Source organism: Perissodus microlepis, chromosome 11, assembly GCF_051167445.1.
Source record: "Perissodus microlepis isolate ML-2025 ecotype Zambia chromosome 11, ASM5116744v1, whole genome shotgun sequence".
Taxonomy (NCBI): domain Eukaryota; kingdom Metazoa; phylum Chordata; class Actinopteri; order Cichliformes; family Cichlidae; genus Perissodus; species Perissodus microlepis.
The window spans coordinates 33,144,926-33,160,352 of record NC_140471.1 but is presented as its reverse complement, the minus strand read 5'-3'; the positions used below and the strand labels follow the sequence as shown (position 1 = coordinate 33,160,352).

The 15,427-nt window shown below is 44.0% G+C and overlaps 1 protein-coding gene across 3 annotated transcripts in view; it reads right to left on the bottom strand.

Annotated features, from left to right (window-relative positions):
* Positions 1-15,427, bottom strand: part of satb1b (SATB homeobox 1b) — a 57,987-nt gene that overhangs the window by 32,361 nt on the left and 10,199 nt on the right. Inside the window, exons 1-5 of one of the 3 annotated variants that reach the window (XM_084944279.1) lie at positions 13,575-15,275; positions 11,678-11,916; positions 8,639-8,815; positions 7,646-7,772; positions 3,257-3,380 (exon numbers count right to left, since the gene is read on the bottom strand). In XM_084944279.1, the coding sequence (XP_084800405.1) occupies positions 3,257-3,380; positions 7,646-7,772; positions 8,639-8,815; positions 11,678-11,891 (642 nt within the window). In that variant the 5' untranslated portion in view covers positions 11,892-11,916; positions 13,575-15,275. Of the gene's footprint in view, positions 1-3,256; positions 3,381-7,645; positions 7,773-8,638; positions 8,816-11,677; positions 11,917-13,574; positions 15,276-15,427 lie in introns of those variants that run through there. The other 2 variants (XM_084944281.1, XM_084944280.1) reach the window with 2 other exon arrangements.

The following is a 15,427-nucleotide window of genomic DNA, read 5'->3' as shown; positions in this document are numbered from 1 at the left end:
TCTACCTCTCACAGGGGGCCCTGCGTGTATGTGAGAATGAAACAACACACACACACCTATTCTCTCCCTCTCCCCACCGCTCTGTCACACACACATGCATATGCACTAAGTGAAATCAAGCAGATAACCAGAGCCTCTGCTGCCACTGCGGTGCCAGCGGGAGGGCTGTGCTAGGGCTTGTCAACAGGTAGCATGACTGCATTTGTGTGTGTGTGAGAGTTTGCGGGTGTGTCTCTGTGCATGAGCATGTGTGTGGACCCTTTAAGTGATAGCCATCTGCAGCACAGAGAGCTTATCAGCAAGACCAGGAAGTGGCACTGGGCTACTATCGGTCCCCAACATCTATTCCACTCCCCAACATGGGAGACAGGAAGAGCGAAAGAGAGAGTGTGTGTGTGTGTGTGTGTGTGTGTGTGTAAGAAAATAGCAGTGCAGCAGGCAGGTACTGTAGGCACCCAGCTGCTAGTGTTAGAGTGTGGTATATACACACTGGCAAACACACACACACACACACATACAGAGTACAACCCCTGCAGACAAACACACATGGTGCTGTTACACAAACTCACACAAGCACATACACAATTAAACACCAACACGCATTCCAACTTAGCCTGATGTCTTGAATCAGCTGGGGAAAAAAGCGCATCCCATTTGCAACACTGCGCCTCGTCTCTCGCCAACATCTAACAGAGCTCAATTATGGCACATATCCACCTCAACTGGGATGACCCCTCCCCTTCCTTCATTCTAACACACACACACGCACACGCACTGGCAGCCAGGTTATGCCTGTGGCAGCCGAGGTGGTGAAGGCCTGCAAAAGATGGCATTTTGATGACTATTTGCTGCTACACAACGCAGCAGCTGGTGCATCAGGGGCCGCCCAGCGAGAGTGAACAAGGGGTGGGCAAGAAGAGGTAGTGGTGGCAATGGGAAAGAGTGGGGTGAGGTGGTGGCGATGGTGGGGGGCGTGGGGGGGAAATCTCATTTGTTGCCATAGTTTCTGAGAATATGGGCAAGGGGGATGCTAAGCTTGGTAGCAACCTCAGAAAACAAAATCAGCCTGATTGAGGGAGAAGTTGTATTTTGCAGATGCCTCTCCCAGCTATGAACTGTGAATCCTGAAGCGTGCTTCGTATTTCGCACGGGTCAGAAACAGTTCCTGTAGCAGAATGACAACGGGCATTAGTGAACACTGCATTCTCTTGAGTTTCCTCGAGCCATTTGTAGGCCGAACACACAAAGCATGACTCTCCGCTACAAAAGAATGAAACTAAATGTTTGACAAGGCCCCGGACAAAAGAAGCATTTCACAAAATAACGCCCCACCGCCCTCCCCTCGCTGCTCTGCTCCCCCTCCTCCTCTATCCCCCACCCCTGTCTCTCTTCAGAGCCGTGTTCAGAGGTGGGCTAATTCTCTTTCACTCACTCGCTGCGATTCTCTCATCTGTTAACCTCTCTTTTCGGTCTGGGATTACGCAGAAGAATATCAAGGAAACACTAATCCTAAAAAGGTGCCAATCTTCTGCTCCCTCCTGCAACGCCCCTTTCTCCTCCCACTCATTTCTCTCTCCTTTTTTTTTCTGTCAACTCAGAAATCTCAGCGGGTGGGCCAAATGCTTCCTGGCTTCTCACCTTCTCATGAGACTGCACACAGGCGGTGACATCACCGCTCGCAAGGCAGGGAGTCCGTGTATCGAAGCAACGTGCGGATGACCACGGTCGTAAACCAATCGGGTTTAGGAGGAGCAAACTGCTGCTCCATGGGTGTAACTGGCCACATGCAACCCCACAGAGTAACAGATGTCAAACACCATCGTGGCAGCCATGTTTCAGTGAGGCAGATAGAGATACATGCGAGGAGATCATCAGATTATCAAGCAGCAACACGGCAAAGCTGCCAAGTTACACGAAAACTTAAAAACTGAATTATTCTTTTTAAGCTCGCTGCCTTACATTTTGACTGTAGCTGCCATAAATCTACAAAGGACGCTGCCATTTAAATGTTGCCGCTGAAATCCAGACTGGCTCGTAAAATACATAAGATATTCACAAAGAAAAAAAGATCAGATAATTTCAGGTCTGCAGCTCGTCCTCTCTGCAAACCAAAAACAATCTTCAGTTTAATTTGAGACTGGTGTGTATGTCAATATAGCAAAAATGTGTCTGAGCAGGAGTGTGTGTGCTTGTGTGGTAAATCCTCTGAGCTAGCGTGTGCTCTCTTCTGAGCCGTCTTCACATATGGACCGTAAACAGGGTGATTACCAGACCGGGCTGGGCTCCGCCTGAACGCCACCCAGGGACTCTTTACATCATCAGCGCACTGCTCATGCCCGGCTAAACAGACACACACACACGCACAAACACACACCGAGAGCAGCAGCTCACTCGCACGCGTTCGCACACAGCGCAAATGAGGGTCTCCAGGTGACCATACGGTGGCCTAGGAGGAGAGCTGGCTTCGTACTGAAGGCACCTACGCACACGCTCCGATGTGAATACACACACGCATGCAAAACGCAAATAGCAGTTTCGCATATGCGCTCTGCACATTGATATACAAGCAAATACACACAGGTGCACACATATCTCCTTGTGCTGTAACTCCCTCACACACGCACATTATTGGCCCCTGTGAGAGATATACTGCCATTTCATTCCATTCACTCCAGAGCTGCCTCTGTGATATACTGACTACACCGCCTGTTAATACAATATCTGCACTAGTGCTTTCTATCCAACCTCCCAGCCGACGAAAAAAAAAAAAAAAAAAAGAGGAAAAGAAAGACACAGAATATAAAACCTAAACATACCTCCAGCCTGAAATGTTGAGAGTGAATCAAATGAGAAAAGAACAAAAAGCATCCAGATCGTTCTGGGCCCGGGCCAGTGTTTATCTCACAATAACCATACGTTCAACAACACCTCTGCTTTTTGGCTGCTGGTACATACGAGCCTGTGTGTGTGTGTGTGTGTGTGTGTGTGTGTGTGTGTCGTGGGTGGTAAAAGAAACAAACAAAAAAAAAATCAAGAGGCAAACAAATGACAATAGCCATTGATTTGGATTTTCTATGCTGATTCTCTTTCCCATGTGATCAAACTCACGGCATTTGATAAGTTAAAGATAAAACACGGAGGTGATGGACACAGTGGTGTTTGTTTAGTTGTGCGGTATGATAGAAGGGTGTAGGGTTGGGCTTTTTGTTTTGTTTTTTGTCTTTTTTTTTGGAATAAGCAGTTTGGTCTTCAGCACCTGTGATAAAGGACATTCTTTAGCCAGAGAGCTCTGATTCATGTCTTTGAGTAACTCCTTGAGGGCGTTTCTTACTGTAGAGTGGCTCCATTGCTCGGGCGGCAGGTCCTCCAGCTTAGGACAACTGTGAAGAGAGAGGAGACACACAGGGATTTGGGGTGGAGGGTGACAGGGAGGATAAGGATGGGGAGAAGAAGAAAGGGATGAGTGTGAGGAAAGGACAGACAGGGATAGAAAGGAGAAGGGGGGAAAGAGTAGAGCATGAAAACAAATTCAGATGGAACGGAGACTGAGACAGGAAGGCAGCAGCTTTGATGGGATCTTCAATGAAATGCTAAAATTCACAATCTTGCAACTGAGTATAGACATTACACATGTGTATTACACATTGAACTATAGAGGTATTTTTGTGCAACTTCAATCCAACATCATAGACCTTAAAAATCTCGCTGCATCTTAAATCACATATTTTCACATTTACATTTGATATTTCAAGTGTAACAGTCAAAAAGCTGGGTGTGAAACACTGTCCACATCTTACTCTTAGAGGTTGCCAGACGGAGGGAAAACCAAACAATCTGCAGCTTTTGGAAAGGGTCAGCAGGTGTCGTGATGTTAATACTGGCTAGCTAAGAGTAGAAGCTTTTTTCCTACTCTGAAAAATAAAACCACACACTGAACGTGTTGGCATTGTTTTGTGTGAAATTTTCATTAGAAGAAATTACTATTGTGTACTAATACAAAACGCAGACAATTGTAGTGAAATGTTGTAAATGACATATCTAGTGAGTATACAATGCTACCCCACTGAAAATGATAAGTGCACAGTATCCAGCGTGTACAACATAAAAGCATAAGAAAAATTTAAGAGTCGAGGTGTTTTCTTCAGTCTACTCCTAAAACAGTAAAATGTCTGCCTAATATTTGAAAAACCTGTGGACATGCAGGATCACCTGCAGCCAGTGGATATTTTGTTGTAGCATAATTTCAATACTTTTGCTATTCGATTTAGCCTACACATGTCAGAAAACATAACAAAATGTCTCAAATCGCATGTTAAAATTGTTGTGTTCTATTTTCTAAAAATAAGAGAAAAGCACCAAATCCTCAGCCAGGAGACGCTTGAACCTTTTTCGATTATCATCATTACTCCTGATTAATTTTCTGTCAGTCAACTCGACTGATCATTTCCCCACTAATCAAGTGCTGAGCTGAAAATTCTGGAAGCAAATCACTTTCCCCAAAAACAAAGGTGTCAAACACAGTTGCAGCATTTCGCCTGACCCTGGTTGAGGAACATATACATGCATACGTGGATAAATTGGCTGGCTTGCATCAGATAGGCAGAGCAGCAAAGACAGAGAGGAAACCAGAGAGAAAGCGAGCTGAACGCACACGGGTCCCTGCTCGTTTTTCCTGCTGCAAGCGCCCCTCCAAGACAGACAGATTTCATTTGGCGCATCAAGCAGATGCATCTGGAGATTGCGCTGTCTCTCTCTCTCTCTCTCTGTATCTGCCTGCCTAGATCTCTCTCCCTCTTTCATATTCTCTCTCTCTCTCTTTTTCTCTCTCTCCTGATTGTTCTGATTAGTTAATTACTTTATACAACACATCTGCTGGATTGATGCATGAATTATACATCAGCTGCATGTGGCGACTATTATTTCGTGTTACTTCTACCTTCCTGGCTTGTTGTGCTCGGCGAAACAATTTAAGGTGTTACTGGCGAGATTTCTGCTGCAGTCGGGGCGGGGGGGCTTTAAGAGTTTGGCGGCGTGGGTAAGAAAAAGGGGAAAAACAAATACAAACTAATAACAATATTGACAATTGCGTATATACGGCATAATCAAAATGAAGCTGTATATCAAACAGACTGTCTTTGCTGTTCGCCTGTGCTGCAATCGCGAGCTGCAGAGACACCGACTGAATTCTGGGTTTTGAAAACGTAAAATATATTTACGTGGTGGGTGGAAGCAGAGAATAACTCAACTGGGCTCCCGTGACTTTGTGTGTGTTTCGCATTACACTTACCGCTGAATTACTTTACGTTAAACCTGGCTTGAGACGTGAATAAGAGAGCGATGAGGGTGCATGAGATGCTGTGTGTGTGTGCCTGTCCATAAATCTGTCAGCTGGTGTGTTGGAAATGTTATGAGCGAGGAGAACAGAAAAGGGATGCACACCACATCTGCTACTAAGAAAACATACACATGCACACTCTAACACACAAACAATGGATTTTCCAGAACACCTTAAACTGCTCCAGCAGCTAGAAAGCCTCTGGGGAGACGGAAGTGAACAAGAGGAGGGAGAGTGGGAGAGAGAGACAGGCAGAGAGAGAGAGAGAGAGAGAGAGAGGGGGGCAGCGGAGAAAGACAGCTATCCATGCATTCAGGGGCTAGCAAGCCGGAAATAAACACAACCTTCTGTAGTCTGGCTGGTGGACGTGTTCACATCAGTCGCCGTGCCTGTGTGTGTGTGTGTGAGTGCTTCATTGGTGGAGGTGGGTGGTGATGGTGTTGGTGGCGGGGGAAACAGAAGGAGAGGGAAGAGAAAAGGAAGAGGCAGAGCGAGGTAGAAAAAGAGTAGAAACAGCTCTCCAGAGGGTTGCAGAACACTGGGTTAGCGTGCAGCTGGCACAAGCCTCCACACCAGAGCCAGTCGGCTGTTTGTGTGCGCGCGCATGTGTGTGTGTGTCCATGAGTGCATATGAGCCTGTTTGTGTCCATGTCTATAAATGCTTGTATGCTCTTGCCGTGTGTATAAATATGACAAAGCCTCACACCTACAGAGAATAATTTAGCATACAATATGGTGAGCAATGACAGGAGAAAGCTAGCAGTATTCAGTATAGTAAAGGTTTCATCTTCATCATTCACAATGTAGACTCAAAAGAAATATATTTTGCCTAAAATATCCACTGCAGCCAGGTTTATTTATGGAACTATTTCAGGTGAGTCATTTTTAGCCACGCAGTCACCGACCACAATCGTTTATTTGGTTTTTTTGGAGCTGAAGCAGAGCTTGGTTTAAAAACAGTTATTTACTTATCATATTTCACGTTTCCACTGCAAAATCTTAAAAATCACTCAGCGGTTAATTTCATAGAATCACTTCTCAGCTATGGATAAGCTAGATTGTTACCAAGAGTTCGAATTCTCCAGAATCTGTGTTCTGATCAATTAATCAGTGGGGTTTTTTTTTTTGGTTTATGAATGGGTTTTTCCCCACTTCCTGGGAACGGCCAGTCTGAGTAATAATGTTATTCTCGGTATTAAACACGTAAACTGGCACATGCTATATGTGTTATTGCTAGAAGCAGAGATTGAGAGGTTGAGATTGAGATTACACACTTTCAAGAGAGAGTTCATTAAAAAAAGTATAATTTATGTATTTTTAATTTGGCCTGCTGTGGTATTTATCTAACAGATTTTGGTGTGAACTGTCCAGTTTGAGAGATGTCAGCTGATGTCCCATTTGAATCATGGTCAATTCACACAACAGCAAAGAAGCTAGTAGTAGTAGAGCTTTTAAGGTAAAAACAAAGCTTTTTAAAAGCCTCAATTTAGGACAAAGTCAAGAAAAAAGTAATTGAAAAAAACTGGTGATTTTAAACATGTCTTGAAAATCACGCTTATTTACAAAAATGCTTCAAAATAACCACCCAAGTAAGTGCCTGCATGTGTTTCAAGATGGCTGCCAAGTTGCTTACTTGAAGGACTTGTGACACATTTGAAAAGTTGACCATCTCTCTTTCCAGAAAACCCCCCCAAACACTTTTAACTACAACCGTTCACTGTGTCACTCTCTAAAAGGGACACAAGAGGCTTATGCTAGTGACAAAAACACCACTAGCACGTGTAATAAACAGTGTGATAAACACTGACGGTATCTCCTTTGCCTGAGTTGTACTGTTTGCTAGCTGCACCAATCTTTTGCGTGGCGGATGTAGACAGCAAAAAGAAAATAGTTCCTACACGAAACTACTCACAGCTAGGTTGGTGGACTGTTTTGAGCAACCAGGTTATGGTTTCTGGAAATACATATTGCTGCTGAGTTTTGTTTAATTATGTATTCTCTTGGCATTTTTGCACCACAAGATATGTGTCATTTATTTCCATTATACCGATGAGAAGGCAGACATTTCTACAACCAATATATCTTCAAAACGCTGAAACTCACATCGAAATTATCTAGATGGATAAACAGCGCAACAGATCAGAGGGGGGAAAATGCTAATGTGATCATGACTAACTGTTCTCTTCAAACACAGTTTTGTGGTTAGCACTCAGGTAAGGAATATGTATGAACATGTGCACACATTCTGGGCTGGTGCAACTGTAAATATTCCAGTACACATGTGCCCAAACTTGTGGATTGGTTGCTTACCTGTGCAGCTGGATCTTAAGTGTGACCACGTGGTAGACGTCCTGCAGCATGTCTGCCACTGTGGCGTCTGGTGCGTCTGTCACATATGACAGTGGGACGGGGTTCCACTTCCCCACCTGAATCATACCTGGATGATGCAAAACACATGCAGGCACACATAAATATGGGCAAAATGTGGAAACGCATGAAAAAAAATCACAGATTTGGAAACAAAAGCACAACAATGGACACAGAAGCAAATAAATCAGCACGAAGCTCGCTTTCACTGTTCATTTTAAAGCCGTAAACATGCACGGTAGGAACGAAGCCACGCATAGATACCCCCAGAAGCATTCCGGTGCCATAAATGCTCTTTATTTCCTTAATTTTCACTGAAATCGCAACAACCACGCAGGAATTTTTCCTGAGAGTGCTTTTAAAACAGTGGCAGCCCGCACAGCAGAAAGAGAGATGGAAGACTGCTCATGAGAAAGGTGGCCTAGGATGTGTATGTATGTGCAGCGTGATGGGCAGCCTATAATAAAAGAGCATGCATCGAGGCACCTTGAAACAGCCGCACTCAGCCTACGTGTGCTCAAGTGCAATTAGCAGACCCTTTCCTCCACCTGCCCCTCCCACCCACTGTCACCGAGGGTATATGTATATAAATATATACAATATGAGCGCTCAAGTGAATGTGCATGTAAACATTTTACTGTGCAGCTAGCCTCTGTGAGAGTGCGAGGATACTTCTGTGTGGGAATATGTAGCGTATGACCCCTGGGAGACTTTCTGGGATCAGTGTCAGGTTGTGTTACTGTGGCTTCAGATCTGCTGGCGGTAGGCTATTATGGTCACAGAGTGTATGTGTGTGTGTAGGTTTGAGTGAGTGTGTGTGTGCACAAGCACCAGCATGTCAGAAAATGCTGTAGAAAAGACGCTGATAAGCATAAAAGAAGAGCGTCAGATCAGAGAAGAAAGAGATGACAATGATGAGAGTGGGTGAGGGGTTACCTTTGGCCTGGGCTGCTGAGCTGTGGGAGTAGCCCAGTGACAGCAGGGCCATCTCGATGAGCTGGTTGAAGAGCATGTCCTTGCGCACCAGGACAAATTCAGCGTGCTCCTCCTTGCTGTCAAAATCCATGGGATTCTCGTAGTGCTCGACCACACAGAACACAGGCAGCATGTTGCCTGCAGACAAAGAGACACAAGCCATTTCTTCACCTGCAAAACTCTGACCTTCAGTCCTCTGTTTGCAGAGGAATGGGATTAAAATTTAGTGCACATGATTAAGTTAGACTGAGGTTGGCTGTCGAGGGATTAGAAGTGAACATCCAGGTTTAAGCTCTGAACACAAGTTTGGACCACAAAGGCATATTTCATCTTTTATAGGGCAATTTCCTTCAACACCTTCACCTCTTTGTCCCATTGCCAAACTCTATGATCAGCTTGAGGGATCAAATATTACTTGGGTGCATAATTTTAGACACAGAATTTGCTTCGTCTTTTAAGAAATTGCCCTCTTTTTTCTTTCTTTTTTCTCCATTTCCATCATCTCCCCCCTGATGCTTTTTGCTCCAAATTCCCATTTTAAGATTCATTTTAAATGTTGTAGCATTCCTTCATGTTGCCTAAAGCTTTAAGATGATGACATAATATTGCAGAGGTGTTGCACTATGGCCTGCACTGATTGGTATTGCATGTGACAAGCAAAAATATACTGTATATTAGACAGAATGATAACCTTAAGCGCGTGTGAACAAACATGCCGCAAAAAACAGAAAGTCTCGTCTCTCTTTTTGGCACAATACACAGTTTATTCACTGTCAAGGTGCTGGGATCACATTAGCCTTTTTCCCCCTGACTGCCAACCCAAAATCATCTTCCCATGATGCAGCGCTTCAAATCCCAAGCCACCTCTGCGCCCTGAGGTTTACGAGTCTGTGTCAACAGTGGCTCTGCTGTTAGGTGGAATGAACAATCCTTGTCCAAAGACTGTCAAATGTTCAAGGGACCAACTGTGCAAATATCATCCAATATGCCATTTTGGCTAAAATAACAGGCGTGAAATTTAGACTTTGAGGGCACAGGGGCGGCTTGGCCTTTTGAAGTTTTAGTCTGAATAAAAACAGAAAGTCAAAATTATGTCAAAGTACTGATTGGAGGTAATCTTTCGCTTACTGTACTTTGTAAATGTTGCCCTGTTTCCCCACTTTTTCAGTAGGTCTCTGCTCTACCTCCTGCCACCTGAGAACGTTTCTTTACATACGCTGTAAGTGCAGATAGAAATGATAAACATTGCCATATTTTCTAATCCCAAGCATTCCAGAAGATGCACACAGCTCTGGCAAAACAATCAATAAGCCAACAGATGCAAAAGAATGTGCTGAAAGAGCTGCTTTTCTCCTCCCCTGATTTTAATAGATAAAGATCTAACAATAAAGACTGCTGTGCAGGTTCATTTGGGGGATCAATACTGGCTTTGTTTCCAGGGAGCCCAGAGAGGGCTGCGGTAAATAGTGTTTCGGGCTCGGACACAATGCCCACTGTGGGCCCTCTGCGAAGCCTCCGTGGCTGACCAGCCGCCTCTCTCGGCTGCTTCGCTCTTTTCTAAAATTTGACAAAAAAAAAAAAGGATGAGAGGAAAAAGAAGAGGAGGGGAGGGCAAAGAGGATGCTTGGAGGAGCAAACGTTGTAGGAGGCCAAGAGAAGCAGAGATGATGAAGGTGAGAAATTAGGCTCTCTCAGCTGGTGTGCAACACGTAGATAAAAAGCAGCGAATAAGAGAAATGGCCCATCCGAGGACACTCGCGCAGCTACATTCCAAGACTTCCTTAGTCCCTGTTGGCCAAAGAAAACCAAACCAGCCAAACAAACAAACATTTGAGCCCTCGCAGCCAAGTGCTATTACAACTCCAAACCTGCAGGATTTCAAACTCAAAAAAAAAAGAAAGAAACATAATCATAAAATGAAGGTTCACATATTGGATGGCTTTGCCCGGCGTGTTTTTCACAAGATGTCACTGGTTATATTAAAAAGCTATGTCATAATCTCAAAGTAAAGGCTCCCTTTAAGCAGCAATGGCTCTTAAAGGACTGAAACTTTCCCTTAATAAACAAATGTCAGAGCAGGAGTGCCGGGGTTGGAGAGAGCAGCAGTGACACAGCGCTATGCAGCACGGCACAGGAATAATTCTCACAGTGCTCTTCTATTAGCTATTGTCTGGGCAAATAAGTGGGAGTGTGTGTGTGTGTGTGTGTGTGTGTGTGTGTGTGTGTGTGTGTGTGTGTGTGTGTGTGTGTGTGTGTGTGTGTGCTGAGATGACTAAAGAAGCATTGTAAAAAGGTTTAAGAGTTTTGGAGAGCATGCAGGGGTGGTGGTGGGTGGAAGGTGCTGTGTGTGTGTGGGAGGGGGCCTATTTAAACTGCATTTAAATTACTTTCCTCTTTTTACATTGGATATGTTTCCTCTCAGTCATTACAAATACACGCAGAGCTGCGTATACTTTATTTGTATCGCATGCCGTTGATACAGGCTGGCACTGCGACTAACATTTAACACCTTCAAGATTATCTTGTTGTGTATAAAGGACAACTATATAAGATGTCAAAAAATAAGGCCTGAAAGTAAATGGTTATTTTGAATTTAAAATAATTTTGTCTGTAAAATAACAAAAAGTTTTTTTCTTAAAAGAAAAAAGCAGTGAAAACATTTTTAGATCATTTGTTTTTCCTACCAACACTTAAACCCCTAAAATATTCAGTTTTCTGTCATATAAAAGAAATAAAAGCAGAAACTATTCTAATTTTAGACGCACATATTTGGGATATGTGCTTGATCACTTGATTTGTGATTAATTTTCACCTGTGTGATTAACACACAAAGTGCCACACAATTTCCCAGGACCCAGAGGGAAGTCTTCAAATTGATTATTTTTGCCAATAAACACTCCAAAAAACAAAAAAGAATACACCAATCTGAGATATTAGGAACTATAAATGTTTACAATTATTCTCAATAAATTCCTTTTGATCCGTTTCGGTCTTTCTTACCTTTCTTATGGCAGGTCTTCAGCAGGTGGCTGGTGGGTTTGTACGGGACCCCTCCGAGTTTGGTCCCAGTGCTTCCCAGCCTGGCCCGGCCCAGTGGGCTGCCGTTCTGCTCCAGCCGGGGCAGCTTGGCCGGCGGGGCCTTGGCGTCTGCCATGCTGTTGACCAGCTCTGAGTTCTCCTTGCCCAAACACGTCTCGCTGAGATGTTCCATCATTCTCAGCACCTCAGCTCACTATCACCTGGGGGAGGCAGAAACAGCATATAATCAGCTGCCAGGGGAGATATGTGTGTGGCATAAAAGAAGCAGGAGAATGAAGAGTTGCCATGTGATACGAAAGGAGCAATGAACGCGAAATCCTTTGTGTTGATATCACTGACATGTGAAGATGTGAAGAGACATTTTTATAGAGCAAAAAAAAGTCCTTTAAGTAATTGAGACCTCTGAAAACGGACCCATTACGGCAGTAACTGTCAATTCGCCTCGGTTATGATGACTCGGGCCATGGTGATGTCATCTTGCTGCTGTAATGTTCCCATTTTTTAACGCAATGTATTATGTATGGGTGTCCCGCTAGAAATTCCCATGCGAGCGGAGGCAAACAGGCCGAGGTTTTAGAGCAAATACATTAATTTGCTGGGAGATTCCACTTCAATAAATACAGTACAGTTCAAGGAACAAGGTTGTGCTGCGGAGCACGCAAGGAAGGGGAAACTAACGTAATTCAGTTTGTGAGTCACTTTGTGTGGCTTACCATTCGTGACGCAGCTTGGAGAAAAAAAGAAAGAAGGCAAAAGGCCGCACCGTCATTTTGTTGCGACAGACAAACAAAATCAGTTACAAGCTTTTACAGGTGTGAACTTTATTTTTAGATTCTGCAAGTGCAGCGAAACACCCGTGGCGAGCAATGAGTTTACAACTTTAGGATGTGGGGGGGGGAAAGCAGCTTGAGGAAACTCCAAAACAGGCAGTAGCTGACTCATGAGGGTAGTCATCTAAAGTGGGAAAGAAAAGGGAGGAAGAGACAAAAAGGAAAGATGGAGGATGGCTGCTTTACCCACAGGTGTGCTTACACACACAAACACACACACACAGCTTCCTACATCATTTGAAGTGCTCGGGCAAACTTTAAAAATCTGATCAATAATAATAATAATATGAATAATATTAGGACACAACAGAAAAATAATTATTCGTGGTGGTTAGTGGGTGCCGGTGGACTGAACTGGAATGCTGTTGTCAAAGAGTGAAAAGGGCAAAATCATCCACCCCCACTCAAAAGATCATGAACTCCTCGATTCATAACATCCAATGAAGCAACTAATTCCCCACAGAGAGGGAGCCAAAGGAATCCAGACCCGGATACAGTCTGGATCCAGGTCAGGATTTTTATATGACCTTAAAACACAAAAACTCTTTGAAGTTTTTACCACTTATTATTATTCAATTTTTTTAAATCGAATAAAAAAATATGTAATATTATAAATAAAGCTACCCAACAATATAGAAAATAATTAAATTAGTCTTTTGATGCAAAATAAAGTGCTATGTACACTATTGAATCAGCAAATATGATAAGATAATGTATATTTTTCTGTATCATCAATATTTTAACTGTAAGTACCTAAAAGTACTGCTAAAGTTTTAGTACTTGTAGACTTTGACTTAAATAAAGAGTTTGACCACTTTGTAAAAGAGTTTCTTAATGCAAAACAAGTCACAATCAATTCATCAAACACTGCTTTCTACAAGGCCCCCCTTGCTTTGTTCTGGGCCACCCCATTTACAAAAATCCTGGACGCCCCTGCTCAAAGGGGGGTGGGAGTTAAGAGAGGAGAAGTTGAGTTGAAAAAAAGAAAGAAAGAAAAGAAATAGAAAAGAAAAAAACTTCAAACCAACCTGAACCGCAGCACTTCAGCACTGGAGAGCATATAACACCGGCTGGAAAACGCTTCTTCTTCAAGTTTGGCCAGGGTAGAAAAGATAGAAGAAGAAAAAGGAAAAAAAGAAAGAAACCCCCCCTCCCCAAAAACAACTCCCGGTTCCTCTCTTGTTATCTCTCTACGTGTGCATGACAGCGAGGGGTTCCCAAAATCAGTGTTTAAAAAGATGCTTTCTCCTGCTCTTCTTGGCGGAGGACTGGCAGGCGGTGCGAAAAAACAACAACAACCCGGGTCTGTGCAAGGGAGGACGAGGTCGAGATGGACCGTGATAGGCGAACATTGGTAAGCGGTTGTGCGTGTGCGGCAGGAGCGGAGAGAGACAGGAGTGTGCAGCCCTGACGTTACAGCCAATTCCGTCCAAGTGGAGGAAAAAGGACGGCAACGGAAAGCGTTAAAACCGGCGACATTTAGCAACGCTTACAAGTGAAGGCGACTTCGGCTTTAGTTCGCAGCACAACATCCAAAACGGCGAGCAGGCAGCCGCACAGTACGGCCAGCACGAACCACAAGCACCTCGGACACAGTTGTAACAACAACAACCGCCGCCGAGACCTAACAAACCCTCGCTGTGTGGGTTCACGGAGGGACTACGGGAAAAAATAGCTCAGCGTCGGCTTAGCTAGATTTGACTGCCGGCAGACTGAGAGAGAGCAAAAATACTAAGAAGCGACTGTGTGAGCTTGCCATGGAGGCGATGTGGAGACGATATGCGGACAGTCGAAACAGGTTCGCAAAATAAAACAAGGAGAGGGGGGTCAAAAAGTGCGGTTTACTTTCCGATGCCGAGGATGAATAAGGCTCGCTGTGGATGCATAAGAGAGCTGCCTTGATAGTAATAGTAGGAGGTGTCCTGTTGGCTGGGGATTGGCGTCCGGACGGAGCTCCTCTTTCTCTCTATCTCCCTCTCTGTCTCTCCCCCTCTCACTCCGTCTCTCCCTCTCTGTCCCCATTAAATTATTAGTTGTATTGACTCATCACTCCCCCCCTCTCCTCTCCTCGCTGCTGGTGCTGCCGCTGCCTCTGCTTTCCTTCTCTCCTCCTCATTTCAAATGGCGTGGTAAGAGGGGGTAAAAAAATAGGGTAAAAAAATAGAAGAAAGGATGGGGATGTGTGTGTGTGTGTGGGAGAGAGAGAGCGCAGGAGATGGGGTGTAAAGTGTGTGAGAATAAGAGGAATAATCCCCTCACACACCACCAGCACCAGCAGCCTTCCCTATTAAAATCAAAACAGATTATTCCTCCGCATCTCAGGCAGGAAAAGTCCTGGCGGAGACAAAGTGGAGAAAGTGGACCGGGAGCGAAACCACACACACATAAACACACATGCATTCACACACACACTCACTAATACACACACAACGGGGAGGAACGGTGGTGCGATTTCCGGCTGTGCGCGCAGGAATTTTTAATCAGCTTGATTAGAGTGAGGCGGTCCTGCATTTATTACCGAGTAACACACAGATGCTCACACACACACGCGCGCGCGATACCTTAATTTATGATGTGTTTTATTTATTTATTTATTTCAGGACTTTACTTTGGGCCAAATGTATAGTTTTTGTTTGACAAATTAATCTACATTCAGATGAAGTCAGAATAGCAAAATAAGTAAGGTGGCTGGCCCTTTGAGACAAACTGAAATCAAAAAGTAAAAGTGAGAAAAAATTTAACAAATGATGTGTTGGCAAAAAACAAAAACCGTTTATTTAAAACTCCAAAATAATCTCATAACTGGGAATAAAAATATTTTTTTGCAGAGTAGAAATATTGTTTGGAGTTTGATCCAAACCATACACCAAATATATTTAAG